At 45.2% G+C, this 12,673-nt stretch overlaps 1 protein-coding gene across 1 annotated transcript in view; it reads left to right on the top strand.

The window, feature by feature from the left end:
* Window positions 1-12,673, top strand: part of YARS1 (tyrosyl-tRNA synthetase 1) — a 42,102-nt gene that overhangs the window by 3,972 nt on the left and 25,457 nt on the right. Inside the window, exons 2-4 of the mRNA XM_032160106.2 lie at window positions 3,671-3,817; window positions 3,961-4,136; window positions 8,472-8,601. Coding sequence (XP_032015997.1) covers window positions 3,671-3,817; window positions 3,961-4,136; window positions 8,472-8,601 — 453 coding nt within the window. The remainder of the gene's footprint in view (window positions 1-3,670; window positions 3,818-3,960; window positions 4,137-8,471; window positions 8,602-12,673) is intronic.

Here is a 12,673-nt window from a genome sequence, read left to right as displayed (position 1 = left end):
TTGAACCCCAGAGGTGGAGGTTGCAGTGAGCAGAGATCACAGAGCTGTGCTCCAGCCTGGGCAACAGAGTGAGACTCCATCTTGAAAAAACAAAAAGTATCTGAGACAAGTCTCAATCAATTTAGACGTTTATTTTGCTAAGGTTAAAGACCATGGCATCTGACACAACCTCAGGAAGTTCTGAGAACATGTGTCCAAGGTGGTTGGGTTACAGCTTCGTTTTATACATTTTGGGGAGACAGAAGTTACAGGCAAAAACATAAATCAATACAAGTAAGCTATACATTGGTTTGCCCAGAAAGGGAATGGGGGTCCTAGGTTATAGGTGGATTCAAAGATTTCCTGATTGGCAATTGATTGAAAGAGTTAAACTCTGCCTGAAGAGTTGAAGTCAGCTTGAGTTAAGATAAGGAGCATTATGGAAGCTAAGGTGTTTTTTTTTTTTTTTTTTTTGAGACAGTGTTGTTCTTGTTGCCCAGGCTGGAGTGCAATGGTGCAATATTGTAGGGACCAGCCCCACAGGGTCAGTGGTCTTCTCCCTGTGTGCAGCAACGAGAGAGTGTAGAAATAAAGACACAAAACAAAGAGATAAAAGAAAAGACAGGGCCGGGCGCGGTGGCTCACGCTTGTAATCCCAGCACTTTGGGAGGCCGAGGCGGGCAGATCACGAGGTCAGGAGATCGAGACCACGGTGAAACCCCGTCTCTACTAAAAATACAAAAAAATTAGCCGGGCGTGGTGGCGGGCGCCTGTAGTCCCAGCTACTCGGAGAGGCTGAGGCAGGAGAATGGCGTGAACCCGGGAGGCGGAGCTTGCAGTGAGCCGAGATTGCACCACTGCACTCCAGCCTGGGTGACAGAGTGAGACTCCGTCTCAAAAAAAAAAGAAAAGACAGCTGGGCCTGGGGGACCACTACCACCAATGCGTGGAGACCGGTAGTGGCTCCAAATATCTGGCCGCACTGTTATTTATTGTATACAAAGCAAAAGGGGCAGGGTAAAGAGTGTGAGTCATCTCCAATGATAGGTAAGGTCACGTGGGTCACGTGTCCACTGGACAGGGGGCCCTTCCCTGCCTGGCAGCCAAGGCAGAGAGAGAGAGAAGACAAAGAGAAAGACAGCTTACACGATTATTTCTACATATCAGAGACTATTAGTACTTTCACTAATTTACTACTGCTATCTAGAAGGCAGGGCCAGATGTACCGGATGGAACATGAAGGCGGACTAGGAGGGTGACCACTGAAGCACAGCATCACAGGGAGACAGTTAGGCCTCCGGATAACTGCGGGAAAGCCTGACTGGTGTCAGGCCCTCCACAAGAGGTGGAGGAGCAGAGTCTTCTCTAAACTCCCCCGGGGAAAAAGGAGACTCCCTTTCCCGGTCTGCTAAGTAGCGGGTGTTTTCCTTGACACTTTTTGCTACCGCTAGACCACGAGTCCGCCTGGCAGCGGGCGTCTTCCCAGATGCTGGCATCACCGCTAGACCAAGGAGCCCTCTGGTGGCCCTGTCCAGGCATAACAGAAGGCTCGCACTCTTGTCTTCCGGTCACTCCTCACTGTGTCCCCTCAGCTCCTATCTCTGTATGGCCTGGTTTTTCCTAGGTTATGATTATAGAGCGGGGATTATTATAATATTGGGATAAAGAGTAATTACTGCCAACTAATGATTATTGATATTGATATATAATCATATCTAAGATTTATATCTGGTATAACTATTCTTGTTTTATATTTTATTATACTGGAACAGCTCGTGTCCTCGGTCTCTTGCCTCGGTGCCTGGGTGGCTTGCCGCCCACACAATATTGACTCACTGCAACCTCTGCCTTCCAGGTTCAAGCGATTCTCCTGCCACAGCCTCCCGAGTAGCTGGGATTACAGGCGCCTGCCACCATGCCCTGCTAATTTTTGTATTTTTAGTAGAGATGGGGTTTTGCCATGTTGGCCAGGCTGGTCTCGACCCCTGACCTCGTGATCCACCCGCCTTAGCCTCCCAAAGTGCTGGGATTACAGGCGTGAGGCGCTGCACCCAGCTGAAGCCAAGGTTCTTGTCATGTAGAGGAAGCCTCCAGGTATCTGGCTTCAGAGAGAATTGATGGTGAATGTCTGTTATCTGACCTTAAAAGGTGTCAGACTCTCCAGAAAAGACTTAGTGTGGGTAGGAGATTTCTCTACAGAATGCAAATTTCCCCCGACAAGAGACAGTTTTGCAGGGCCATTTCAAAATATGTCAAAGAAATATCTTTTGGGGTAAAATACTTTGATTTCCTTTAGGGCCTGCTATCTGTCATGTGGTGCTATACCAGAATCAGTTTGGAATTTGGTATCTTATTGCTACAGAGTTTGTTTTGTCAGTCTTACTATCTGTGTTTTAATGTGCACGCTGGTCAGTTGTGTCTAAACTCCAGAGGATCACCAGGTGGGGTGGCTCACGCCTATAATCCCAGCACTTTGGGAGACTGAGGCCAGAGGATCACTTGAGTCCAAGAGTTCGAGACCAGCCTGGGCAACATAATGAGACTTCTCTACTAAACCGAAAAAACTAGCCAGGCATACATGCACTGGTAGCCCCAAGCTACTTGGAAGGCTGAAGTGGGGGGATTGTTGAGCCTGAAGGTCAAGGCTGCAGTGAGCTGTGTTTGCACAACTGGACTCCTGCCAGGGCAGCATAGCAAGACCTTGTCTCAAAAAAATAAATGAATAAATATACTTCAAAGGGAGAAGGGTATAATGAGGCATGTCAGGCCCTTCCTTCCTGCCTTGGCCTGAACTAGTTTTTTAAGTTTCTTTGGGATCCTGTTGGCCAAAATGTGGGGTCCATTCTGACAGTTGGGGGGCTTAGAGTTTAGTTTTGGTTTACGGGTAGCTGCTGCAGGCAAAGATGCAGTTAGGGACATGTCCCCACTCCCCAACATTGGGGGTGATACTAGCAGCAGCACCAACTTTACATTGGCTCTCCATGTTGTAACTGAGCAAGTTATAGAGAAACGCCACACTCTGAGACGAATTCAGGAGTCCTTTATTAGCTGGCGACCGAGAGATGGCTAGTGCTCAAAATTCTCTCCGCCCCGAAGAAGGGGCTAGATTTTCTTTTATACTTTGGTTTAGAAAGGGGAGGAGGAGCCTAGCTGAAACAATCTTACAGAAGTAAAACAGGCAAAAAAGTTAAAAAGACAAATGGTTACAGGAAAACAAGCAGTTCCGGGTGCAGGGGCTTTAAATCCATCACAAGGTGATAGACGCAGAGGCTTTGGGTACCATCAACCAGACACAAATGCCCGGGCTTAGGGTACTATCAACCGGGCAAATTCCTGGGAACTGCGGATATAGCTTGCCACAGTATCTTATCAGTTATTTGCATTCTTTGATGTGCTGGGAGTCAGCTTGCACAAGTTAAGTCCTTGAGGAAGGGGGGTGGGTAAGAGGCTGCAAGGGGCTGCACGTGAAGGAGCCAAAATGGAGTTTGTCTGGCTCTCTCGGCTAAGGGAGAGTCAATTCAGGTTAAAACAAGGTAGGGCATCACATCTGCACTGAGAACATGGCTGGACCTCCTTGATGGCTCTGAGCCTGGATCTCCAGTGACACATGCTTTTGTTTTCCTTGTCACATGGTAAAGGATGAGGAAGGTGAGGCACCGACATTAAACTAACTCTTCTGCTTCCACAATAGGAGGTTCTGGGGGAAGAGAAGCTGAAGGAGATACTGAAGGAGCGGGAACTTAAAATTTACTGGGGAACGGCAACCACGGGCAAACCACATGTGGCTTACTTTGTGCCCATGTCAAAGATTGCAGACTTCTTGAAGGCAGGATGTGAGGTAAGAACTAATGCTCTAAGCCCTTGGGAATGACCCAAGGGAGACCCAAGAGAGACTTAACAAGGACAGGGTGGGGCTGGAGGAGATAGGTTGGAGGTAATTGGACAAATTCACATTTTGGTGGCCCCTTATCTCTTGTCCAGGTAACAATTCTGTTTGCGGACCTCCACGCATATCTGGATAACATGAAAGCACCATGGGAACTTCTAGAACTCCGGGTCAGTTACTATGAGAATGTGATCAAAGCAATGCTGGAGAGCATTGGTGTGCCCTTGGAGAAGCTCAAGTTCATCAAAGGCACTGATTACCAGCTCAGCAAGTAAGTGCTTGATCATCCACCCTCCTTGTGGCTCTGGTGCTTCTAGCTAATTACAGGCCTGTGGAGTCCAGGCATTCTTTACATTTAGATTAGAAGCTGTCCGGCGTGACCTATTAAGAACCATTTAAATCTTTGTCCATTAAAACCTCATTGTCCTTGTAATTCATCCATCAGAAGCGTACTGACTAGTAAATGCCTTAATACTGTCCTATTTGCTGGAAATATAAACGTGACCATAACAAAGTCCTTGGCCTTGCAGAACTCACAGCATATGAGAGAGTGATGGTGAACAATTCAGCCTCTCTTTCTCTTCCAACCTCAGCAAATAATAATAAAAGAAATGTGAAAGAAAAATATTTCACTTATTTCTCACCGCCCCAACAATTGTTATTGCTTTTTATCTTTGTGAGTTTTGTTTATATTTGGAATGTTAGCATAGATATTTGGTGTCCTAATGTTTAACTTACTCTTTCTTTTTTTTTTTTTTTTTGGAGATAGAGTTTCGCTGTTGTTGCCCAGGCTGGAGTGCAATGGCACGATCTTGACTCACTGCAACCTCCGCCCCCTGGGTTCAAGCGATTCTCCTCCCTCAGCCTTCCTAGTACCTGGGATTACAGGCATGTGCCACCACACCCGGCTAATTTTGTATTTTTAGTAGAGACAGGGTTTCATCATGTTGGTCAGGCTGGTACCGAACTCCCGACCTCAAGTGATCTGCCCGCCTCGGTCTCCCAAAGTGCTGGGATTACAGGTATAAGCCACCACGCCCAGCCTAACTTACTCTTTCTTAACCTCAGATATGCATTTATAAGTACATAGCACTCTATTAGTCACTTTTGCATTTAAACCCTTAGAACAACTTTTTAAAGTAAGCATTATTTTGCTAAGGAAATTAATTCAGATTTAACTTTTCCCGAGTTTATACATCTAGTAAGTAGATGAGTCAGGATGTGAACCCAGATCTCTTGTTTACTAGTAACTTTCTCTTTTTACTGCATCTAATATAATTTTCTTTATCATTCCTCACTGTTGATACATTTAGGGCTTTAAATAAAGCATATAGGCTGGGCGGGGTGGCTCACATCTGTAATCTGAGCACTTAGGGAGGCCAAGCTGAGAGAATTGCTTGAGGCCAGGAGTTCAAGACTACCCTGGCCAACATGGCAAGTCCTCATCTCTAAGAAAAAGAAAAGAAAGAAAGAAAAATAGGGCCAGGCATGGTGGCTCACACCTGTAATCCCAGTGCTTTGGAAGGCTGAGGTGGGCAGATCACTTGAGGCCAGGCATTTGAGACCAGTCTAGCCAACATGGCGAAACCCCATCTCTACTAAAACTACAGAAAATTACCTGGGCGTGGTGGTGTACTCCTGTAATCACAGCTAGTTGGCAGGCTGAGGCATGAGAATCACTTGAACCTGGGAGGTGGAGGTTGCAGTGAGTGGAGATCATACCACTGCACTCTAGCCTGGGCAACAGAGTGAGACTCCATCTCAAAAAAAACAAAAGAAAGAAAAAGAAATGAATAAGTAAAGCATATGAACATCTTTGAATTTACAGCCTTCATAGAGTACCTGAAATTTTATTCATTTTTACATTTAATCTACAGATCTTTATGGAGCCCCTGGTATATGATAAGCACTGTTCTAGGTACTGGATATGCAAAAGTAAGCCAAAACAAAAGTCCCTATCCTAATGGGGCTTACATTCCAGCAAGGAAATACAGACAGTAAATAATGAGTTATATGTGTATAAGATGGCGATAGCTGAAACAAAGCAGGCAGGCCAGGGTAGAGAAAGTTTTCAGGAAGCCAGGGGTTTCAATTTGAATGTGATGGTTAGGGAAGCCCTCTCTACTAAAATGACATTAGGCAGAAACCTGAATAAGGTGAGGGAGTGAGTCTTGCAAATATGTATTGAATTCTTGCTATGTGCGAGACGCTAGTCTAGGCACTGGGGTTATACCTGTGAAGAACACAGGCATGGTTTTTATTCTCCAAGAACTTAAGAGAATTTGGGATATGGGAAGGTAGGATAAATAAAGCTATCTTGCTTCAAAGTCACTTGATATTTTTCTATATACAAAAATGACTTTAGGGCCAGGCATGGTGGCTCACGCCTGTAATCTCAGCACTTTGGGAGGCTGAGGTCAGGAGTTCAGGACCAGCCTGGCCAACATGGCAAAACCCCATCTCTACTAAAAATACAAAAATTAGCCAGGTGTGGTGGTTTATGCCTGTAATCCCAGTACTCAGGACTCAGGAGGCTGAGGCAGGATAATCACTTGAACCCACGGGGCAAAGGTTGCAGTGAGCCGAGATCACACCACTGCACTCCAGCCTGGGCAACAGAGTGAGACTCTGTCTCAAAATAAAAAATAATAATAATGGTGGGGGAGTGGCGGGTGCTGGATGCAGTGGCTCATGCCTGTAATCCCAGCACTTTGGGAGGCCAAGGCAGGAGAATCACCTGAGCTCAGGAATTCGAGGCCAGAGTGGGCGTAGCGAGACCTCATCTCTACTAAAAATCAAAAAAATTAGCTAGGCATCATGGCATGCACCTGTAATCCCAGCTACTTGAGAGGCTGAGGTGGGAGGATCACTTGAGCTGAGATCAAAGCTGCAGTGACTATGATTGTGCCATTATACTGCACCCTGGGCAACAGAGCAAGATCCTGTCTCAAAAACAAAAAAACATGGAAATAGATTGGGAAATTTTGATATCAATTGAAAAGGCATTCCAAATGAAGAGACTGAAGGAGAATGGCAGAGAAGCAGTATTTCAAGAGATAATGGCAGAACATTTTCCAGAAGTGAAGAAAAATACTAATTAAAGCCCTCTTTTAAAAAGAAAAACAAGCCCAGTACTGTGGCTTGTTTTCCCAGCACTTTGGCAGGCTGGGGTGGGCAGATTGCTTGAGCCTAGCAGTTCCAGACCAGCCTGGGCAATGTGGGAAAACCACGTCTCTACAAAAAATAGAAAAATTGGGCAGGTGTGGTGGCACATGCCTATAGTTCTAGTTCCTTTGGAGACTGAGGTGGGAGGATCACCTGAGCCCAGGGAGATTAAGGCTGCAGTGAGCTGTGATCACATCACTGTGTTCCAGCCCAGGTGACAGAGTGAGACCCTGTCTCAAAAAAAAAAAAAAAGATAAAAGGGAAAAACATAAAAATAAAGAAATATTTTAGATGAGAAGATAGGTCTATCACATTTTAGAAGCTACCAGGCAGTGCTCTGTTTGAATGTCCTAATGTAACTGGACCCAGGTTTGGCTGCCCGGCCACTTGAAAGCCAAGACAGAAGAGACAAGGGTTGGTAGGAGGAGAAGCAGGTTTAATCAGAAAGCCAACAAACCGAGAAGATGGTGAACTAGTGTTCTAAAGTACTATCTTAAATTCTAAATTTTACCGTAGTGTTTTTTTTTTTTTTTTTTTTTTTTGAGACAGAGTCTTGCTCTGTGGCCCAGGCGGCAGTGCAGTGGCACGATCTCGGCTCACTGCACGCTCCGCCCCCTGGGTTCACGCCATTCTCCTGCCTCAGCCTTCCGAGTAGCTGGGACTACAGGCGCCGCCACCACGCCCGGCTAATTTTTTTTGTATTTTTAGTAGAGACGGGGTTTCACCGTGTTAGCCAGGATGGTCTCGATCTCCTGACCTCGTGATCCACCCGCCTCGGCCTCCCAAAGTGCTGGGATTACAGGCGTGAGCCACAACGCCCGGCCTACCGTAGTGTTTTTAAAGGGAGACTTGGTGTGGGAGACATGCAGGAGTGGTGAGAATACAGGGTCTGTGTGTCTTTGTTCTGATGGCTGTCTTGCATAATTGCCTGTCAGGAGGTATGGTTGGTGTTATCTTGACTTCAGACTGATGGTGATGGACTAATTGTTCCAGACTCCCTCTGAGCAGGAGGATTCTGCAGTCTGGGCTCCATGCCTAGTTTGTTTCAAGAGTAGCTTCTGGGATTTCTTTTTTTCCAACTTTTATTTTAGATTCAAGGGGTGCGTGTGCAGGTTTGTTGCATGAGTAAATTACATGTCACAGGAGTTTGGTGTACAGACAGTTTTGTCACTCAGGTAATCAGCACAATACCCAATAGGTAGTTTTTGAATCCTCACCCTCCTCTCTGGAATTTCTTAAGCAAGAACATAATTAAATAAGCATGTATTGCCAGAAGGGAGGGAAAGAAGAAGAAGAAAGTTGGTGATTAAAATATATTTTTAAAACTGAGATCCCTGGTTACACTAAGGTTAGGGAAGTAAATTAATGTGCTTTAGATTGCCCTGGGAAACTGAGGCCTAGGCCCAGGTTTACAGCTGTCCCCTCTTCCTTTCCTCTTCAGAGAGTACACACTAGATGTGTACAGACTCTCCTCCGTGGTCACACAGCACGATTCCAAGAAGGCTGGAGCTGAGGTGGTAAAGCAGGTGGAGCACCCTTTGCTGAGTGGCCTCTTGTACCCCGGACTGCAGGTACTTAAGTGGGAGGGAGTGGCCCGATGACCTTTTCTGCTCTGGTTTGATGACAGGCATGTCTCATTGCACTTTGCTTTACTGCACTACGCAGATACTGTGTTTTTTACAAATTGAAGGTGTGTGGCAACCCTGTGTCCAGCAAGTCCACCAGCACCATTTTTCCAACAGCATGTGCTCACTTCGTGTCTCTGTGCCACATTCTGGTAATTCTCACAGTATTTCAAGCTTTTTCATTATTATCATATCTGCATGGTGATATGCGATCTGTGACCTTTGATGTTAATATTGTAATTGTTTTGGGGCACCACAAACTGTGCCCGTATAAGACAATGAACTTAATAAATATTGTGTGTGTTCTGACTACTCTACCATCCAGCCATTTCCTCACTCTCCTGGCCTCCTTATTTCCTGAAACACAACAATATTGAAATTAGGCTAATTAATAACCCTACAATAGCCTCTAAGTGTTGAAAGGGAGAAGTCACACATTTCTCACTTTATTTATTTATTTTTGAGATGGAGTCTCGCTCTGTCACCCAGGCTGGAGTGCAGTGGCGCAATCTCGGCTCACTGCAACTTCCGCCTCCTGGGTTCAAGCAATTCTCTGCCTCAGCCTCCTGAGTAGCTGGGATTACAGGCGCCCGCCACCACATCTCGCTGATTTTTTTGTATTTTTAGTAGAGATGGGGTTTCACCATCTTGGCCAGGCTGGTCTTGAACTCCTGACCTTGTGATCCACCCACCTTGGCCTCCCACAGTGCTGTGATTATAGGCGTGAGCTACCGCGCCTGGCCGCACGTCTGTCACTTTAAATCTACAGCTAGAAATGATCAAGCTTAGTGAAGAAGGAATGTCAAAAGCCGAGGCAGGCGGAAAGCTGGGCCTCTTGCACCAAATAGCCAGGTTGTGAATCCATAGGGAAAGTTCTTGACAGAAATTCAAAGTGCTACTCCAGTGAACACCTGAAAAATAGAAAGTGAAACAGATGTAAGTTTCACTTATGCTGATATGGAGAAAATTGTAGTAGTCTGGATAGAAGATCAAACCAGCCACAATATTACTTTAAGCTAAAGCCTACTCCAGAGAAAGGCCCTAACTGTCTTCAGTTTTATGAAGGCTGAGAGATTGGTTCATGACATTTAAAGGGAAAAAAGCCATTTCCATAATATAAAAGTGCAAGGTGAAGCAGCAAGCGCTGATGTAGAAGTTGCGGCAAGTTACCCAGAATATCTAGCTAAGATCATTGATGAAGGTGGCTACACTAAACAGTGGATTTTCAAGGTAGATGAAATAGCCTTTTATCGGAAGAAGATGCCATCTTGGACTTTCATAGCTAGAGAGAAGTTGATTCCTGGCTTCAAATCTTCAAAGGACAGGCTGACTCTCTTGTTAGGAGCTAATGCAGCTGGTGACTTGAAGTTGAAGCCAATGCTCATTTACATTCCAAAAATCCTAGTGCCTTTAAGAATTATGCTAAATAGGCCGGGCATGGTGGCTCATGCCTGTAATCCCAGCACTTTGGGAAGCCGAGGTGAGCAAATCACTTGAGGCCAGGAGTTCGAGACCAGCCTGGCCAACATGGTGAAACCCTGTCTCTACTAAAACTACAAAAAAAAAGAAAAATTAGGCCAGGCGTGATGGCGCACACCTGTAACTCAGCACTTTGAGAGGCCGAGGCAGGCAGATCACGAGGTCAGGAGTTCGAGACCAGCCTGGCCATCATAGTAAAACTCCATCTCTACTAAAAATACAAAAATTAGCCGGTCATGGTGGCGTGCAACTGCAGTCCCAGCTACTTGGGAGGCTGAGGCAGGACAGTCGCTTGAAACCGGGAGGCGGAGATTGCAGTAAGCTGAGATCGTGCCATTGCACTCCAGCCTGGGCAACAATGCAAGACTCCGTCTCAAGAAAAAAAAAAATTAGCCAGGTGTTGTGGCGCGCATCTGTAGCCCCAGCTACTTGGGAGGCTGAGGCAGGAGAATCACTTAAACCCAGGAGGTGGAGATTGCAGTGAGCCAAGATCACACCACTGCACTCCAGCCTGGGTAACAGAGTGAGACTCCATCTCAAAAAAGACTTATGCTAAGTCTACTCTGCCTGAGCTCTATAAATGGAACAACAAAGCCTGGATAGTAGCATATCTGTTAACAGTATGATTTACTGATCATTTTAAGCCCACTTTTGAGACCTGCTCCTCAGAAAGAAAGATTCTTTTCAAAACATTACTGCTCATTGACAGCGCACCTGGTCACCTAAGAGCGCTGATGGAGAGCTTCTGTAGAGCTTGAGATGTTCAGGAGTTGAATGTTATTTTTACGCCTGCTAACACAACGTCCATTCTATAGCCCATGGATCAAGGAGTGATTTCGACTTTCAAGTCCTGCTATTTAGGAAATACATTTCAAAAGGCTATAGCTGCCATAGATAGTGATTCCTCTGATGGATCTGGGCAAAGTAAACTGAAAACCTCTGAAAAGGATCCAGCATTCTAGGTGTTATCAAGAATATTCGTGATTCATGGGAGGAAGTAAAAATATCCATATTAACAGGAGTTTGGAAGAAGTGGATGGTAACTGTCATGGGTGACTTTGAGGGATTCAAGACTTCAGTGAGGGAAGTCACTGTAGATGGGGTAGAGATAACAGGAGAACTGCAATTAGGAGTGGAGCCTGAAGATGTGACTGAATTGCTGCAATCTCATGATAAATTTTGAACAGATGAGGAATTGCTTCTTATGGATGAGCAAAGAAAGTGGTTTCTTGAAGTGGAAACTACTGGTGAGGATTCTGTGAATGTTGTTGAAATGGCAACAAAGGATTTTGAATATTACATAAACTTAGTTGATAAAGCAGCAGCAGGGTTTGAGAGGATGGACTCCAATATTGAAAGAAGTTCTATTGTGGACGGAATGCTATCAAACAGCATCACCTGCACCAGATAAATCTTTCATGAAGGGGAGAGTCCATTGACGGTGGCAAACTTCATTGTTGTCTTATTTTAGGTAATTGCCACAGCCACTGCAGCCTTCAGCAACCACCACCCTGATCAGTCAGCAGCCATCAGACGTGGAGGCAAGACCCTCCACCAGCAAGAAGATGATGACTTGCTGAAGGCTCAGATGATCATTAGCATTTTTAGCCATACCTTAACCAAATTAAAGTATGTACGTTGTTTTTGTAGACATTAACGCTATTATACACTTTAAATAGACTACGGCATAGTGTAACCACAACTTTTATATGCACTGAGAAACAAAAAAATCCAGGTGACTCACTTTATTTTGGTTGTCTGGAACTGAACCCACAGTATCTCTGAGGTATGCCTGTACTGTACACAAACCTCTCTCCTGGCACCAGTTAAATATATGCATTTGCTGTTCCTTCTCCAACCTATAGGCCTTCCTGTGTGTCTGTTCTCTTCCTTCCCTGCTTCCTGGGAAGCTCTTTTACTTCTTCCATTATAATTCCTTCTCTACCTGTCTGTCCTTTAAGACATTGTTCATCTCATACATCTTTATGTTAATCATAATCCTTTTTATCATAATCTTAATAAAGGAAATAAACTTCAGAGCGATATATGAAAATAAATTTGAGCATGATCCTATTTTCTGTTAAACAAAACAAATACATGTTTTGCTTAACAGAAACTTCCTTCTGTTTCCTTGATGTGCACCTATATTTGTATGAGCAAGGAGAAGGATAGAAAAATACAAACCAGGCGGGCGCAGTGGCTCACGCCTGTAATCCCAGCACTTTGGGAGGCCGAGGCGGGCGGATCATCCTGGCTAACACGGTGAAACCCCGTCTGTACTAAAAATACAAAAAATTAGCCAGGTGTGGTGATGGGCGCCTGTAGTCCCAGCTACTCAGGAGGCTGAGGCAGCAGAGTGGCGTGAACCTAGGAGGCGGAGCTCGTGCCACTGCACTCCACCCTGGGTGACAGACAGTGCAAGATTCCGTCTCCAAAAAAAAAAGAAAGAAAAGTACAAACCAAGCTGTTGATACTGGTTACCTTGTGAAGGCAGGATGAAAATATGGATAGACTTCACTTTTTCTTTGTATATCTGTAT

The sequence above is a fragment of the Hylobates moloch genome, unplaced genomic scaffold, assembly GCF_009828535.3.
Source record: "Hylobates moloch isolate HMO894 unplaced genomic scaffold, HMol_V3 SCAFFOLD_8, whole genome shotgun sequence".
Taxonomy (NCBI): Eukaryota; Metazoa; Chordata; class Mammalia; order Primates; family Hylobatidae; genus Hylobates; species Hylobates moloch.
The sequence above is the reverse complement of the archived record's forward strand: the minus strand, read 5'-3'. Positions and strand labels throughout refer to the sequence as shown.